We start from the raw sequence: 19337 nt of genomic DNA on the forward strand, positions 1-19337 counted from the left end.
CAGTCCAACCAGAAGTGGCAGAAAACCTGTCGTGATCGGAGGTAGAGGGTAAGCTGTCGCCACTAAGGTACCGTCCATCTCATTACCAGGGACCACAGTGAGTAGCTGGTGCAAGAACCGGAACAGTATTCTCACCAACCGGGGACGGTGAAGAGTAGGGAAACTTCAGCAGGTGCCAAGCCAGGGTCCCAGCCAGTTGGGTGACGCTTGAGGAGTATCTAGAGTGCCAAGCCAAGATACTAAAGTAAGAAGATTAAAAGAGCTCACGGGATTCAGTGGCAGTGAATCCTTAAGTCTTGTGAGAAAGACTAGGAGCTCAGTGGGCTGAGAATCTATAAGAAGTGATTGTATAACAGTAAAGAAGTTTGTTACAATTTGTGTTAGAAACTGTTCTAAGACTGTTGCCATAGGAGACAGCACTTCTGCACATGCAGATGTGGTGCCCTGCTGGGTGCCTTTCCCCGCATGGCTATCTTCCTGTAGAAGTCTCAGAGTCTGCCAATTGACATTGCAACTACCTAAGGGTGTCCTGGCCCTAAACCCTCTCTCCCACAGTTCTATTCAAGAGAAAATGAATCTATTTGCATTCAAGAAGTGTCTGGTGCCCATGAATCTACCTTACATCACACCCACTATGCCTTGCAACCCACTCTATACAGAAGGATGTCAGCTGTTCCTGGCTCTGGAGGTTCTCAATAGACTAAAGGAGGCCTGGGACCTTGCTACATATACACTATAATGATGCAGATGTCCTTCGAACCTACATCTAGCATACATATTTAATGTCAAATGTAATCCAATGTGGGAAACGTGGAAAAATCTTGTTCTAGTTATTTTATAGTAACTCCTAAATTAAAACAAATATGGAGGAAGAAAAGAGTGAAGCTCATTTAAGAGTAAAACCAATCACATAGATCATCATATTGTACAACGTTATATAAAATAGAAGGAAATACTTGTTAGTAAAACTGTAATTCACATATGTAAATTTAGTCTTTCTATTCTGTAGATTTAAATGTATTTGATAAGAGCACTGCTATAAGGTCAAAATGCTCAAACTGCACTTTTTTTACAAAAAAAAGAAGAGTATGGTTAGTTGTTGTTAAATCTGCTAAGAACCTATTAGCGGTTTCCTGCACTAGTTGCTTAGTTTTCACTTTTCACCTGGGCTGGTCTGGGTGGAGTTGGCAGAGTATGTTAATTCGTGTAGATGTGTCATGTGACTTGCAATTGTCTGCTTGGCCATGCGCCTTCCCCTGAGAGATTGTACGTTTTTAACTATTGATTTCATTGTGCTGCCACGGCAATTTATGGCCCCTGTCTATTGCAATAAAACCTTTGTAATTATTTTTTTTTCTCAAAAAAGTTTATTGGAATATAGACAAGGAAAAACATAACAGTGTACAAAAAACATACCAGCAACAATCTTCACCTAGATTACAGAGATATAGCAACAACCGTCATATATACCGGACACCCATGGTTCAGTGGTTTAATCCACTCATACATGGCTCATTGTTCATTAGTGTGGGATACAAGTTACCGTTAGCTCCAAGCATCTCCTACATATATCACATCGTATGAGGTCTGTCACTTATACCCATAGAAATACTCCATTTACCCTCACTTGTGTCCTCATCTCTATGTCATTTGAGCAAATTAGAGCAACAGCCTATCCATCACCAGATCTATAGGTGAAATGCCCGGGGTATCCAGCCAGGGTGACCACAGTTTGTCAAATTTTTGTGGGCGCCCCCTATGTTGATAGATGTATTTCTCCAGCCGGAGCGTGTCCCCCATCTGTGCCAGCCACTCCCTCAGCGCAGGAGGGACAACCGCCTTCCAGTGCCTAAGGATTAACTTGCGAGCCTGAAACAAGGCTCTAGCAATGGCCTGTTTCTGATCATCACCGGTGGGGATGTCATCCACAATCCCCAACAGAAAGGGCTTTGTATCCATCTGTACCGTAACCTGGAAGGCACTATTTAGCGTGGACACTACCCCTGTCCAATACCTGTGCAGCTTGGGACAGCGCCATAACAGTTGTATGAGATCCCCGTGGTCGCTCAGACATCTAGGGCAGTGTGAGTAGGACCTCATCCCCATTTTGAACAATCAGTGTATAGTGAACTCTGAGGACAATATATAGCTGGGACAGTCCCTGGGCCACATTGAGGGAGTATAGCTGTACCGCCTGTAGCTCCTCCTCCCACTGTTCTTCCTCGAAGGTGCCCACATCCCTTTCCCATCTACTCGCCGTCCCCTGAGGTATGCTCTCCAGATAAGTGTGAAGGAGCATATTGGCCCTAGTCATGGATTCAGGTAAGCGTTGGTTCTCCCTGGCCGCATTGAGTACCTTAAGTAATTGTGGCAGGATGCTACTTCCGTATTGTTTAAATAGTTCTATGGGAAGACCATCATCTCCTGGGGCATTAAATTTAGGGAAGCGGCTAAGCGCCTCCTGTAGTTCCTCTAGTTTAGGAGCATCTAAAAGTGATCTCTGTGTGTCCATTAAGCTGGGTAGCTTGATGTCCTGTAAATAGTCCTGCAGGTCAGCCGGTGAGTAGTCCACTCGAGATCCATACAGATCCTAGTAAAACCCCACTAGTGTCTGCATGATAATCTCAGGGGTATTAACCAGCTTCCCCCCCTCTGGTCGTAAGGCACCAATGGATGGGGAAGCCTGGGAAGCCCTTACTATTTTTGCCAGCAGTCTACCCGTCTGTTTCCCCTCTTCATAGAAAGCTAGCCTGTTGAAAAACCTTTTCCGATCCGCTACAGAACCAGTAATCCTATCAACCGCCTCCTGTGCAGCTAGCCAGGCCTCCCTTGAGATATCACACGGGTCAGCTACAAACTCTGCCTTCAAACAACTGACCAGCCAGGCAGCCTGCTCCTGTTGGGCACTTGTTTTGGCTTTCACCCCATTTACCTCGTTGATAAGTAGGCCTTTAACGAAAGCTTTAAATGTATCCCACATTAAATTTAGATCGGGGTGTTCTGCATGTCACGTCCAAAACTCAGCAATCTCCTCGGATATCCTTTCCGGGGCGGGGTACAGATTGAGCCAAAATGCATTCAGTTTCCACGGAGCCCTGGGTAGATCTGTGGCCAGTTTAGTTAATATGGATACCACCAGAGGCGAGTCCAACACACCTCTCACCAGGTACACAATGTCCCGGAGAAGGTGTGCCGTCTGGGGAGTGCATAGGCAAAGGTCAATCCTAGACAGGGAGAGGTGTATTTTGGTATTTTGGAGAAGCAAGAGAACTGTTTTTGGTGTGGGTTGCGGCACCGTCACGGATCAATCCATCCGACCTCCTCCGTGAATTTCTGCAGTGCCGTTCGAGCAATTTTGCGGCTATTCGTCGAAAGCGAATGTTTGTCCAAAGCTGGGTCCATATAACAATTCAAGTCTCCCACTACAATAAAAGGAACATCCGGACTGCTCAGCTGGTAACGTCAATAATGCACCTCCAAACTGAAAGGCGGCAGCACATATAGGGCAGCAAGTATACATTTCAACTGGTAAATCCTACACAACAAAATCACATATCGTCCTTCAGTATCTATCAACTTATCTAGTAATTGAAAATCCACCGTGCGGTGTACCAGGACACTCACACCCCTAGAATACGAGGTGTGAGTAGAGTGGTACGCCCATCCCACCCATAAATAGTTCACACAGGGCAGCGAGTCTGGTACCAGATGCGTCTCCTGTAAGGCATATATGGCAGGGGAGTGTTTTTTAAGAATGGTGGACACCATAGTGCATTTTAGGGGACTCTGCAGACCTCTAACGTTCCAGTATCGGTATCACACTCATTTGTCAACATAAATATTTTCCCACACTTTTTCCTCTCCCTTGTCTTCTTTACCCCCATCCGTCACCCCCTCCCTTCCCCCCTCCCCCCCTTTTTCCCTCCCTGTCCTCCTTATCCCATCCCCTCATCTTGCTCCCTTCACGGGCCCTCCCTGTCCTTTCCCCCCCCTATCCTCCTTCCCTCCCCACTTTTCCTCCCCTTCCCCTTTCCCCCCTCCTTCTCTCCCCCCCTCCCTCTCCCCCCTCCCCGTCCTTCCATCCTCCCCTTCTTCCCCTCCCCCCCTTTCCTCCCCCCCTCTTCCTCCCCCCTTCCTGGTTCCCACTCCCCCCCTCTTCCTCACCCCCCCTTTTCCTCCCCCCCTTCTTTCCCCTCCTTTTCACCTTACCTTTTCCCTTCCCCTTCTCCCCCTCTTTTCCCTTCCCCCTCCCTTCCCCTCCCCCACCTTCTCCCTCTCTCTTCCCCTCCCTCAGTCCATTCCACCCTCCCCCTCCCCCCTTTCCCCCCTCCGCCCTCACTGTCCCCACGTTCACTGTTTCCTGTTTTACCCGTTTTTTCACCGGGTGTGCACTCCCCCATATGTTAGTGCTTTCACTATAATTACCAGATATTTTTATTATTCCTTATTTAATTAGAGTCTGTTCATAATCCCCCGTGTCCGCCGTGGGGGATTTATGTTGGGTCCTGCTGTCCCATTGAACCTGCCTGAGTGGGTGAGCCAGTCCTCAATTTTACCATTTCTGTATTTTGTGATATTTGTGATTTTTATGTCTGCTGCACACTCTTAATATGTTTACGAATTAAAGTTTTCCAACATTACCTTATAGACCTGTTTCTCCTGAAGAAGCGTTTTTTACCGCGAAACCGGTCGAGATCAAAATCCTATATACCCCCCTACAGAAAATTTGCGGGCTCTACTCGTTATTTGCTGTATTTAGTGTGGTATATAATTCTGATTTTATGCTTGTATGTATATATTATTTATGTAATTTTGTATTGCAATTATTAAAATTTATATAATTTTTATGTTGTTTTCTATTGTATAAATTCTTTATCTAGTACTGGAATAGTCCCAATTTCCAACTCTGGGGGTGCACGCGTGAATAGGCAGTAGCAGCAACTGCCTCCACGCCTCCACCCCTATATCCCTTTCATTGTATAAATATGTATGAGATATGGCAAGGCCGTTCTAGACCCATGGGTGCCTGGGGCAGTGTCCAGTTACTTCTTGTCAGACCAAGGAAAAGGAAAAGTCCATATCTGAGCCATGGTATTGCTTCTGATCAAGTGGACTCACCCAAAACACAGTCCTCCGTGAGTTCCTGTCCTCACTTGTAATGTCGGCTTCATGACAGTTGCTGGTTAAAATGGTAAAGAAGAAAGTTAAACATAACAGAAAGGTACCCCCGGTCCTACTTGGGTCCCTACACAGGGCCAGGCCTGCCAAAACACAGCTTTGAGTCCCACAGGTAGTAGGGCGGGGACTGCAGCAACTCCGGGGGAATTAGGTAAAACCAGGGGGAAACATATGGTCAATCTAGCCGACCCAACTTATAATTCACTCGTCCAGCAGAGGCCGGACTGGTAGAAAACAAGTACTAAGTCTCCAAATGGTAACTGGAAATCTCACTTGCTCTCAACGCTTAAAATGTAAGTAAAGGTTGTGGCTTCCCAGCCAATCAGATTGATATGTTGCAAACTTTGACCTGATGAAATAGAGTGTCAGTCTCCCTCCGCTGCCCTCCTCCCAGCCTGGCAAAAGACATGTTCATTGGCATCTAACCAGGAGGAGGCGTCTTCAGCCGACTCAAAGAAATGTGACTGACCTCCCGCCGTGATCCGTAACTCTGCAGGGAACAGCATGGCATAAGTGGTGCGAAGCCTCTGTAGTCATTTCTGTACATCTGTGAATCTGGCTCTGCCTTTTTGTATTTCAGCAGAATAATCAAGGTAAAAAGAGATGCGAGCTCCATTAAACTGCACATTGCGCCTCTCACGAGCCTGGCGGAGCACTATTTCCTTATCTTTGTAGTTGAGTAGCTGGGCCAGTAAAATATGGGGTGGGTGTCCTGGTGGAAGGGGCCTGGACAGGACTCTGTGCGCCCGCTCAACCGAGTATAGTGGGGTAAACACCTCCTTCTCAAAGATTTCCAGGAGCCATCTTTCCACGAACTCTGTGGGGTCCCTACCCTCCGTCTTCTCCGGTAGCCCCACAATGCGTATGTTGTTTCTAAGCAAACGATTCTCAATGTCGTCTGACTTAAGTTCGTTCACCTTGGCAATCCTGGCGGTAATCTGCGTATCTCTGAGGAACGGAGTCAGCTTATCCTCAAGATCGCTAATGCGGCCCTCAGCAGCTGTGGTGCGTTCCCTGGTTTTCTGCAGGTCATGTCTAATGAAGCCCAGCTCTTCCTTGAGACCCCCAAAGTGCTCCTGGAGAGTGTGTACTGACGCTGTGCATCTATGCACTGCTTTAAGGATTGCAGCCAGGGTGGGTTGCTCCCCCTCATCCCCCTCCTCATCCTCCTCTGTGTCTGGGGATGGCTGATCAGTGTCATGTGAGGGGCCTTGTGCAGACCATGCATCTTCCAACTGTGATTGAAAAACGGCCGGGGTGGCTAACATGTCCTCTCCCCCTCCCTGCTCTGCAGCACTTGTCAGATTTTTAGTGTAGTACAGCATGCTTTTAGGGGGGTCTTTCGCCATGCCCTTAGGTGTTTTAGGGGTCTTACCTGCATCCTGAGGCTTGTCTGTGCCCCGTGCTCGCTGGGAGAGAGGAACCGCTGCTCCATGTAAGATTTCTTGCGGGCCGCCTGTTTCCATCTGCTTACGGGTCATCATGGCTCTCTCAGTGATCGGTTTCAGGTTCGGGTGGGTCCGCGGAGGGTGTCCCAGGGTAACAAAGCTGTTTTTAAAGTTTTTACTGGCTGGGAAGAGGATCAATGCAGGATCTGAAGAGGGAGCTCAGTGAGACACGTCTGCTCATATGCCGCTCCTGGCCATGTCCCCCCAACCTTCACTGTTGTTAGTCACCTAGGTTTGGAGGTTCTGTTGACTTGAAGTTTCTCAATATATTGCAGCTTCAATGGTCAGTGTCATTATACAAATGCATCATCTCCTTGTTCATGAGTTGCCCTTTCCAATGCTAGCACACAAATTAGTCCAAAACTATAGATTTTGTACTTTTTTTACTTACTTTTTAATAGCAAAAACAGTAATGCCAATACGGACATTTCTTTGATGGAACTGTGCATTCAGAATATCAATGTTATAACTGCCATTCCATATGATTGGAGCAAACCAAGGGGTTGTCATCAAGATATCTGACCTCCTAGAGAGCACAGAAAGAACATTGTACTGGAGTTTAGAGGATATGCAAACATAACATTTCACAGACTTAGCCCCCGTTCACACTGGTGCAACTTGTCATGCGACTTGACAGGTCAAATCGCATGACAAGTGGCACCCTATTGTCGGTAATGGAACTGTTTAAATTGGTGCGACGCCAGCTTTGCGGTGCCGTACTGATTTGAAAATGTAGTTCCTGCACTACTTTTGGGGATTTCAGGTGCGACTTGCATAGACACCTGTGCATGAGGTCACACAGATGTCAGCCAAGTCACAGCTGAAGTCGCACTGACATGCGGCAAGTGCTTTCAAGTGAAGTTGCACAATTTCAAAGCCGCATTCAATGCAAACAAGGGCTTAAAAGAGCTCTAAGCTCACAAGATCTACAGATCAATTAAGGCAGGTATAAAGATGTTCTTTACAGTTACCTCTGTGCTTCCCAATCCAGACATCTTCATCCGCAAAGTTCTGCTTTCTGTGGGCTAATATGCAGCTTTCTAGAATTAGATTTCAGCCCTTTTCATTGGTATGAAGAATCCTCAGAGAAGCAGCTTGTTTCAAAGCAGAAACCATAAAAAGTGAAGCGCTCTATACAGTGCATTGCAAAAGTATTCACCCTCCCCTTGGCATACAGTCAGGTCCATAAATATTGGGACATCGACACAATTCTAATCTTTTTGGCTCTATACACCACCACAATGGATTTGAAATGAAACAAACAAGATGTGCTTTAACTGCAGACTTTCAGCTTTAATTTGAGGGTATTTACATCCAAATCAGGTGAACGGTGTAGGAATTACAACAGTTTGTATATGTGCCTCCCACTTTTTAAGGGACCAAAAGTAATGGGACAGATTAACAATCATCCATCAAACTTACATTTTTTAATATATATAATTGTGTCTGCGCTAAAAAATGGAAAAATGACGTGCAAAATTAATGACGTGCAAAAATATTAAATAAAACCACTATATATATGCTAATAAAAAATACATGTGTAATTAGATAAAAGTGTGCGATCATTTATATGACCTCAAAGTGCATATAACATTGTGCAAAATAGCAATATAAATCAATTGAAAGTGCACCATGCAAAAATAAAAAGCCAGGTGTTATCCGGTGTATTGCAAGTGTCCAACTCAATCAGCAGGTTCAAACTCAAAAAAATGTGCTCAAACAGTGTCCATGGAATGAAAATTCCTCAGAATTCTTCTGAACGGTGCCCAAATCACAGCAAACAATATGTGCTCTCCCGTGACACCCCACATGTGTTTGCGCTCACCTCTGATCGTGTGACCCAGTAACTAAACTGTGTCAAACACGCAATGGGGCCACTTCTGGGCTCCCTCAGGATGGAATGGTATGAATACAATGCTCACAGGTGCAGCCAGAATCCACATGTATAAAAGAGAAAGGAGAACTCCATGGTGTAATAAAGCTGGGATAATTTATTTAATTAAAGAATTTCCTCCAGGAGGGTACTCACATTGAGTGGGTGCTCCAGTGCACCAAACATTACAAGCATGAAAAACAAGCTGCAATTCAAATGGCGTGCAGTGTGTTGTATGATGTCTCCTCCACTGCTGACAGCTCCATCCTACCCCTCCCCGACGCGTATGCGACACAATTATATATATATATTTTGCATTATATTACACGCTATGAAACGTGGTTTAGTGTTTGCTGCTAAATAATTAATGGTTCTCACCCCTTAGAGGCATTTATCCATATGTGGCTCGCAGGAAACTCACATTTTTGTTTACACTTTTTAATAATTGGTTGCAAATCTTTGCAGTCAATTACAGCCTGAAGTCTGGAACGCATAGACATCAGCAGACGCTGGGTTTCATCCCTAGTGATGCTCTGCCAGGCCTCTACTGCAACTGTCTTCAGTTCCTGCTTGTTCTTGAGGCATTTTCCATGTTCAATCGGATTCAGGTCAGGTGATTGACTTGGCCATTGCATAACTTTCCACTTCTTTCCCTTAAAAAACTCTTTGGTTGCTTTCACAGTATGCTTCGGGTCATTGTCCATCTGCACTATGAAACGCCGTCCAATGAGTTCTGAAGCATTTTGCTGAATATGAGCAGATAATATTGCCCGAAATACTTCAGAATTCTTCCTGCTGCTTTTGTCAGCAGTCACATCATCAATAAATACAAGAGAACCAGTTCCATTGGCAGCCATACATGCCCACGCCATGACACTACCAACAACATGCTTCACTGATGAGGTGGTATGCTTCAGATCATGAGCAGTTCCTTTCCTTCTCCATATTCTTCTCTTCCCATCACTCTGGTACAAGTTGATCTTTGTCTCATATGTCCATAGGATGTTGTTCCAGAACTGTGAAGGCTTTTTTTGATGTTGTTTGGCAAATTCTAATCTGGCCTTCCTGTTTTTGAGGCTCACCAATGGTTTACATCTTGTGGTGAACCCTCTGTATTCACTCTGGTGAAGTCTTCTCTTGATTGTTGACTTTGACACACATACACCTACCTCCTGGAGAGTGTTCTTGATCTGGCCAACTGTTGTGAAGGGTGTTTTCTTCACCAGGGAAAGATTTCTTCGGTCATCCATTACAGTTGTTTTCCATGGTCTTCCAGGTCTTTTGGTGTTGCTGAGCTCACCGGTGCGCTTTCTTTTTAAGGATGTTCCAAACTGTTGATTTGGCCACACCTAATGTTTTTGCTATCTCTCTGATGGGTTTGTTTTGTTTTTTCAGCCTAATGATGGCTTGCTTCACTGATAGTGACAGCTCTTAGGATTTCATATTGAGAGTTGACAGCAACAGATTCCAAATGCAAATAGCACACTTGAAATTAACTCTGGACCTTTTATCTGCTCCTTGTAAATGGGATAAATGAGGGCATGACACACACCTGGCCATGGAACAGCTGAGCAGCCAACTGTCCCTTTACTTTTGGTCCCTCAAAACGTGGGAGGCACAAATAGAAACTGTTGTAATTCCTACATCGTTCACCTGATTTGGATGTAAATACCCTCAAATTAAAGCTGAAAGTTTGTTTAATTTCAAATCCATTGTGGTGATGTATAGAGCCAAAAAGATTAGAATTGTGTCGATGTCCCAATATTTATGGACCTGACTGTATACACAGTATATATTTGATTGGATGTTGGATAAATGTAACCCAACATTTTATTTAAACATATTAAAATGCATCTAAAAATTACATACCAAATGGTGTGCTCATAACTGATAGCCACCAACCCCCTCTCACTTTGTGCTCTTATTTGGTTTCTTGTGAAGTGTATATAGAATGTTGTAAAGCTTCCAAAGGATTACCTGTTGGGGGACTTCCAGTGCCGTCCTGAAGTCCATTTAATAACCATTCACAACTGCTCCCAGGCCCAGCCAGCTCAAGAACATGTTACTTCTCTAATGCAATTCATATCAGGATTAATTTAATTCTATTCTCTGTTCTCTATGCTAACCATACAGAGTGTCCACTGGAGATAACAAAAGTCTTGTGCAGAGAGCCAAGTGTATGTGCTGCATAGTAAACAAATTGCCACTAGGGGTCCCTAAAGTGACACTAAAATCAGGTTTTGTTAGCTCACGGAGGACATTATAAGGAGGCAGAAAAATACAGCAAGAAACAATTTAATGAAAAATAGATTACAGGGCCATACTGTATGTGTGGATTCTTTTTGAAAAATAAAGATACTGCATTGTTTATTGTCACTTTAATCATGGCAGATCCTCTGTCCAGACATTTTGCTGGCAATGGCAGTTTTTTTTAAGGGATACTGAAATCTCATCTGCTTTGCCATTTTAAATAATTGCTCACTAATCAGATTATTTTAATCAGTACTCTTTAAAAATGAACTTTACAATATTACTTATTCAGGTCTTGCGGGATCTGAAATGTTAATATAACTGTAAGTTGCCAATACAAGCTGGACGAAAAGGTCAAATAAAGGCACAAATAAAAAGGTTCTATCTTTTGAGCATGATTTTATATATTTTTTTAAAGATCTGTATTATGTTTAAATACAAAGATGTTTAAAGTAAAACTTTAGAACTCTCCCAATCAACATTCATTATTTGTAATCTTTGTAATCCTTATAGGTATATGGGAACTAGTGCGCAAAAACCACAATGTAAACTAAAGACTCTGAAACTGACGGTACGGTACCCGATAGAGAGCTGCCAACATAGATGGGTCCACTCAGTTCCCCCAGGCAAAAACAATAAAATAAAAATATGTGGCGCTAATCTATCAATCAGTAACAATCAGACAATTGGAAACCATAACCGTAATCATCTAAGATAAAGGATGAAGTTGACGAAGTGGACTCCAACATATATATTCAAGGCCAGAAAAAATGCTATGACCTTAGGAATAATAACACCATGCAGGAGTTCATCAAAGAAGACATCAGTTCTAAAATATGGAAATAAGTAGGTGAATACCAACCATTAAAGTGCTCAGTGGAATAAATATATACTGTATCAGCCACCCCTCCTCAAGGGAAATGACAATATAGAGTGAACCTGTGAGTAAAATAAAATGACTTCCCAAACCAGATGAACAAAAAAAAAAAAAAAAAAAACCCTAATAATAGGCACAAACACCAAATAAAGCTTGCAGTGTGTCACAGGCAGCAGCTGAAAATCAAATAATCTCTAGTGCTGATATCAAAAAAAGTGAACCACATAAAAATAGAAATGGATATAGCAAACTAACATAAAGTGCAAAAAAAATTTAAGGTCAGCAAAAATTGATAATGGTGCAGTCATGACATATTAAACGTTCTAATGTACTAAAAGTGAATAATAAATATAAATATAAGGACAGATAATCACACACCAGTGATGCTGTCCCAAACAGTGGCAATAGTGCAATTTAGTCCATAGAAAAGTGCAATTGTGATTAAGTGATGTCCACAAGGAACAGTCTTTGAATAAAGTGCAAAGTGTGCAATGACTGGTGCTCTTCTTCTAAACACGTTCTGGTGCATATACCAAGTGTTTCCCCCAGCCTCTCACCTCCAGCAGCAGCCCCCAGTGGGCCAAGTAAAGCGGGTGGATATTCTAGGAGAGGATATGTTTCCTGGAGCGATGTTAATGGATCTGTCTCTCTGCAACTCCTCCCGCAGCTCCAGCAGCGGCCCCCAGTGGGTCAAGTAAAGCAGGTGGATATTCTAGGAGAGGATGTATTTCCTGGAGCGATGTTAATGGATCTGTCTCTCTGCAACTCCTCCCGCAGCTCCCAGCAATCCCAGCAATCCCAGCAATCCCAGCAGTTATTTAGGAACAAAGGAGAGGTCTCATGCATAGCTGCCAACTGTCCCGAATTTCCCGGGACATTCCCGGGACTTGGACTTCATTCCCGGATTTGTGGTGTCCCGGGAAATGTCCCGAAAAATTCGGCTCCGGTTTTTGAAACCGCCGCCGCCGCCGCTAGAGGTCGGCGGCCGGCGGAGACATTGTCTCCGCCGGCCGCCATTTTGTTGAAGTTCAGGAAGACGGCTGGGGGGAGGCTAGACGAAGCTTCTGCGTCGCCGCCCACCCCCTGCCCCGCTCCGCCTCGGCCCGCCTCGGCCCGCCCCGCTCCGCCTCGGCCCGCCTACCCCCGCCCCGCTGCCAGTCTGATATGGAAAGGGGCGGGGGTTCTAGGTGGGGGGTGAGCGCGCGCACCGCTGTGGGACACGATGTGAGTGGGGGGGGCACTGGGGAAACCTGATGTGAGTGGGGGGGGGCACTGGGGACACCTGATGTGAGTGGGGGGGCACTGGGGACACCTGATGTGAGTGTGGGGGGGCACTGGGGACACCTGATGTGAGTGTGGGGGGGCACTGGGGACACCTGATGTGAGTGTGGGGGGGCACTGGGGACACCTGATGTGAGGGGGGGGCACTGGGGACACCTGATGTGAGGGGGGGGCACTGGGGACACCTGATGTGAGGGGGGGGGCACTGGGGACACCTGATGTGAGTGGGGGGGGCACTGGGGACACCTGATGTGAGTGGGGGGGGCACTGGGGACACCTGATGTGAGTGGGGGGGGCACTGGGGACACCTGATGTGAGTGGGGGGGGCACTGGGGACACCTGATGTGAGTGGGGGGGGCACTGGGGACACCTGATGTGAGTGGGGGGGGCACTGGGGACACCTGATGTGAGTGGGGGGGGCACTGGGGACACCTGATGTGAGTGGGGGGGGCACTGGGGACACCTGATGTGAGTGTGGGGGGGCACTGGGGACACCTGATGTGAGGGAGGGGGCACTGGGGACACCTGATGTGAGGGGGGGCACTGGGGACACCTGATGTGAGGGGGGGCTCTGCCGGGGACTCCTGGTGTGAGGGGTGCTCCCTTGGGGACTCCTGATGTGAGGGGGGCTCCACCGGGGACACCTGATGTGAGGGGGAGCTCCGCCGGGGACTCCTGGTCTGAGGGGGGCTCCCTTGGGGACTCCTGATGTGAGGGGGAGCTCCGCCGGGGACTCCTGGTGTGAGGGGGGCTCCCTTGGGGACTCCTGATGTGAGGGGGGCTCCGCCGGGGACACCTGATGTGAGGGGGAGCTCCGCCGGGGACTCCTGGTGTGAGGGGGGCTCCCTTGGGGACTCCTGATGTGAGGGGGGCTCCGCCGGGGACACCTGATGTGAGGGGGGCTCCGCCGGGGACACCTGATGTGAGGGGGAGCTCCGCCGGGGACTCCTGGTGTGAGTGGGGCTCCCTTGGGGACTCCTGATGTGAGGGGGAGCTCCGCCGGGGAGTCCTGGTGTGAGGGGGGCTCCCTTGGGGACTCCTGATGTGAGGGGGAGCTCCGCCGGGGACTCCTGGTGTGAGGGGGGGCTCCGCCGGGGACACCTGATGTGAGGGGGGGCTCCGCCGGGGACTCCTGATGTGAGGGGGGGCTCCGCCGGGGACTCCTGATGTGAGGGGGGCTCCGCTGGGGGCACCTGATGCAAGGACGGACTCTGCTCGGACATCTGAAGCAAGGACGGACGGCTGGTGGCAGGCGACGTGGCTGGTGACACGCTCAGGGATCCCACTGATTCTGCATTATGGTGAGTTGAATGATTTCATTTTATATTACAATATAATAATAGAAATAATGCGCTTCAATCATCCTGACACTATAACAACCATGGTGCCGGGATGATTGAAGCATTAACACCAGGTGTTTGGAGTATCTTTATCTGCTGATTGTTAAACTTTCTAGAATACACATATTTCTATTGTGTAGGATCTGGGGCTGCTGTCCCGTCATTTCCCTCTCTCTCCCCCTCTCTCCCCCTCTCCATCCCTCTCTCCCCCTCTCTCCCCCTCTCTCCCCCTCTCCATCCCTCATTCATTTCAGACTCTAACCACACCCTCTAGAGCCACGCCCATTTAAGCCACGCCCACAATTTCGCGTAAACCACGCCCATATTTCGGCGCGGCGCGCTTCGCGCGCCGCACTTGTCTGTTTTCGCCAGGCCACGCCTGCTGACGAATGCCCCGCCCCCTAATTATTGGACAGCTCCGCCTACAGCCACAAAAGTGTCCCACATTTTTTTTTTACAATGTTGGCAACTATGCTCATGGTGCAGTAATTATGAACAAGTTTTATTAACAAATATAGTAACTTACATCTAAAATCACAGCGATCAGTGGATGTGTTGAGCTTCCAGGAGTCAGGTGCCGACGCTTCTCGGGGACGGCCGAACCCGGAAGCTCAACACATCCACTGATCTCTGTGATTTTAGATGTAAGTTACTATATTTGTTAATAAAACTTGTTCATAATTACTGCACCATGAGACCTCTCCTTTGTTCCTAAATAACTGCTGGGATTGCTGGGATTGCTGGGAGCTGCGGGAGGAGTTGCAGAGAGACAGATCCATTAACATCACTCCAGGAAATACATCCTCTCCTAGAATATCCACCTGCTTTACTTGGCCCACTGGGGGCCGCTGCTGGAGCTGCGGGAGGAGTTGCAGAGAGAGACAGATCCATTAACATCGCTCCAGGAAACACATCCTCTCCTAGAATATCCACCCGCTTTACTTGGCCCACTGGGGGCCGCTGCTGGAGGTGAGAGGCTGGGGGAAACACTTGGTATATGCACCAGAACATGTTTAGAAGAAGAGCACCAGTCATTGCACACTTTGCACTTTATGCAAAGACTGTTCCTTGTGGACATCACTTAATCACAATTGCACTTTTCTATGGACTAAATTGCACTATTGCCACTGTTTGGGACAGCATCACTGGTGTGTGATTATCTGTCCTTATATTTATATTTATTATTCACTTTTAGTACATTAGAACGTTTAATATGTTATGACTGCACCATTATCAATTTTTGCTGACCTTAAATTTTTTTTGCACTTTATGTTAGTTTGCTATATCCATTTCTATTTTTATGTGGTTCACTTTTTTTGATATCAGCACTAGAGATTATTTGATTTTCAGCTGCTGCCTGTGACACACTGCAAGCTTTATTTGGTGTTTGTGCCTATTATAAGGGTTTTTTTTTTTTTTCATCTGGTTTGGGAAGTCATTTTATTTTACTCACAGGTTCACTCTATATTGTCATTTCCCTTGAGGAGGGGTGGCTGATACAGTATATATTTATTCCACTGAGCACTTTAATGGTTGGTATTCACCTACCTATTTCCATATTTTAGAACTGATGTCTTCTTTGATGAACTCCTGCATGGTGTTATTATTCCTAAGGTCATAGCATTTTTTCTGGCCTTGAATATATATGTTGGAGTCCACTTCGTCAACTTCATCCTTTATCTTAGATGATTACGGTTATGGTTTCCAATTGTCTGATTGTTACTGATTGATAGATTAGCGCCACATATTTTTATTTTATTGTTTTTGTAATCCTTATGCTGCTAGCATTAGTAAATAGATAGGAAAGTATATCATATTTACTTGTTTTTTTTTCTTTACATTTCTTCATTTATTTCCTAGTTTTTTGCCTAGGCAAATGATATCATACATCCCCGGGGTCTTCAGGACGGTGTGAGGGGTTTTCTCAGCTAAGGAAAACTCCCCTGCCTGCATGCTTGAGCTAAGGGCAGATGGATTCCAGAAAGTAAATGCTACATGAATCATTTGCCCTTACTAAAGATGGCCACAGCCAAAAATGCTAGGGGGGTAGGGTGGCCACCTGTTCGGGATTCAGCCAGTCTGGGTTTAGAATCATGTGTTCAGCCTGCCTGAAAACCAGACGAATTATGCAGACCAGACCGTGGCAAATAGCTGGGGAGACAATTAGACATTCTCCTCCCTTCAGCCTGCAGGGGGGCATTAGAGAGCTGACACAGACTGAGAATTCACATCAGTCTCAGCGGCACTGCCTAGGAATTAACACTGTTTGGACACTGGAGAGAGGAATGAGGAGCTTCTGTGCAGTTTGTGATCTTTGAGTACAGGGGTATGGAGGAGACTCTAATGTGTGTAGGGACATCTGGGGGAACCTGAGGTAAGGGGGGACTGTGATGTGTGGAGGGACTTTGATGGGCGCACCTGATGTTAGGAGGGACTCTGATGGGGGCACCTGATGTAAGGGGGACTTTGATGGGGGCACCTGATGTTAGGAGGGACTCTGATGGGGGCACCTGATGTTAGGAGGGACTCTGATGGGGGCACCTGATGTAAGGGGGACTCTGATGGGGACACCAGATGTAAGGGGGACTTTGATGAGGACACTAGATGTAAGGGGACTCTGATGGGGGGTAACTGATGTAAGGGGGGGGGATCTGATGGGGATACGAGACATAAGGGGGACTCTTATTGGATCACCTGATGTAAGGGGGGACTCTGATGGGGATACCAGACATAAGGGGGACACTTATTGGATCACCTGATGTAAGGGGGGACTCTGATGGGGATACCAGACATAAGGGGGACTCTGATGGGGACACTAGATGTAAGGGGCACTGTGATGGGGACACCAGATGTAAGGGGCACTCTGATGGGGATACCAGATGTAAGGGGGACTCTGATGGGTACACCAGATGTAAGGGGGACTCTGATGGGTACACCAGATGTAAGGGGGACTCTGATGGGGACGCCAGATGTAAGGGGAACTCTTAAGGGTACACCAGATATGAGGGGGGGCTCTGATAGGGGAAAAATAGCAAAACATCATGCATTTTGGTCCAGCATCTGTTTGTACTACATTTTGTTTTTCATTTGTTTTGTAAACTACAAAAAAACTAAATGCAGCGAATCGCTAAAGTGTTCGGGTTCGTGTTTTTGGTTTGTCGTGCTCAGATGCAGTGAGGATCTGCTTTAACTTTATCCAGAAGACTAAGCTGGTGGTATATTGTATACATGCAGCATATAATACTGTTTGGGTATTTGACGTTCATTTTAGACTACATTGAGATATTAAACTGCCTACATTTAATAAAAACTCAAAAAACTTGGATTTTCTAATATATATCTATATATAGATAGATATATCTCTATCTATATATATCTATATATAGATAGAGATATATCTATCTATATATAGATATATATATAGATATATATAGATCTATATATGTAGCACCCTCTACCAGAAGGTAGGTGCTAGTAAGGGTTATTTTACTAGGTTATTTCAGCACAAGCAAATTTAGGTAGGCTTATGCTGCAAGCTAGGCCTGTCTGTTTTGATCTGGGGGCTGGGAGTGGTCAGAGTAGCAGTAGGTGTGACCACCTGCACATCAGTTCTGAGGCTCTGGGTCTGGAACTGGAGTGGCAGGCAGCTTGTGTGTGAGCCCTGACCAATCCCCATTGAGATTGACAGGGGGCGGGCCTCATGTATAAGCTGAGGTGATTCTCCACAGGGGTGGAGAAGTTGACTGGGAGAAGTGAGGAATGGAGTGCTAGACAGTCGCAGATGGACACCCCCATCTGGGGGGTGTATACCGCCCACAAGAGGAGGCCCAGGGAGAGCTGTGAAGGAACATTGGCAATGTCTCTGTCACCACACGGTCAGGGGCAGGGAACTCCTGGAGCAGAGGGGCAGGAGAGGCTGTCGGAACCCATGGTCCGGACAAGTTCCTCATCAAGGACTCAGAGCTGGAAGGTCGTGAGTGTTACCAAAGTGGATGGCTGTAGGTGCCAGGGAATCTGTGAGGGAACTCTGCTTCTACATGGTCACTATCACTATCATGGTCTTCATCATGCCTGCGGTTGATGGTGAGGAGTCCTGGATCAGAGAAGAGACTGTGGGGATCTGTGTCAAATCAGTGTGGTCAGAGGGCACATGGTTTGCAAGTTGGGCTGGCTGGGAGCAGTAGTTCATTTCCTAGAAGATGGACTTTAACCTACTAGGCCTGCGGGGAGAGGTTCTTCAGGCCTCAGGCCTAGTAGCAGCGAGTCTCCAGAGCCAGTAGGGGGGCTTATTCAGAGTGAGTTCATACTACCCAATAGAAGAGGATGTGTCATACTTCAATTAACAACTACAAGTTTGTGCAAGAGGAATCAAGTCTGTACAGGAGGAAGCAAGTTTGGGCAGGAGGTGAAGAGATCTAAGACCATTGCTTTTACAAGGTCAAAATTGATGTTTCTGTCCCTCACATGGTAAGGGATGGAGAACTCCTAGGAACAGTATGTAAAACAGAAAAACGTGTATACCATGCTACCTGTTGTAAAAAGCTGCAGCTCAAAAATGTGAGATATACACAAATAGAATAATGATATAAAAACGTGAGCAGCGCTGCAAAAAGTGAATACAATATATGAAAATTATATGGATAAATATAAACCCGAGGATCCGTGATGGACCCAAAGAATGAACAATATGAGTGCCAAAAAAAAAACATAAAAGGGTGGTAAAAATTAGTCCCAACAGTGAAAAATATGGAAATGATAAAGAATCTGTGAATGGAATCATCCAAAAAGTGTTCAAACCAAATGAAAGTGAGGTTAATCGATCACACAGACAGCAACTTGTGACAAGATCCACCACTGTATGTGCTAAACGCTTACCAGATGGCAAGCTTTGGATAGCTTGTAAATACGAAATGTGGACACAATGTGGTGAGAATTTCTCCTGCGCTTGTGAGAGCGTTTGTTGTGTAATTGGGTAGTATTTGTAGATGGTGGAAGGTATAAAAGAGATGGTAATGCGTGTCCCACTGCCTCAGCTGACCAGGGGTGGTCTGGAGAAGTCTGTGTGGAAGGAGGGCGCGTGATCAACCGCT

At 46.3% G+C, this 19337-nt stretch overlaps 1 protein-coding gene across 2 annotated transcripts in view; it reads right to left on the reverse strand.

The window, feature by feature from the left end:
* LOC141108365 (histo-blood group ABO system transferase-like) overlaps positions 1–19337 on the reverse strand; it is a 150440-nt gene that overhangs the window by 27327 nt on the left and 103776 nt on the right. The window contains exon 1 of one of the 2 annotated variants that reach the window (XM_073599922.1): positions 7018–7147. The exons of the other annotated variant lie outside the window; for it this stretch is intronic. Within the exon in view, the coding sequence (XP_073456023.1) occupies positions 7018–7136 (119 nt within the window). The 5' untranslated portion in view covers positions 7137–7147. Of the gene's footprint in view, positions 1–7017; positions 7148–19337 lie in introns of those variants that run through there. 2 annotated transcript variants of the gene reach the window in all.

This window comes from Aquarana catesbeiana, linkage group LG09, assembly GCF_042186555.1.
Source record: "Aquarana catesbeiana isolate 2022-GZ linkage group LG09, ASM4218655v1, whole genome shotgun sequence".
In the NCBI taxonomy this organism is placed as follows: Eukaryota; Metazoa; Chordata; class Amphibia; order Anura; family Ranidae; genus Aquarana; species Aquarana catesbeiana.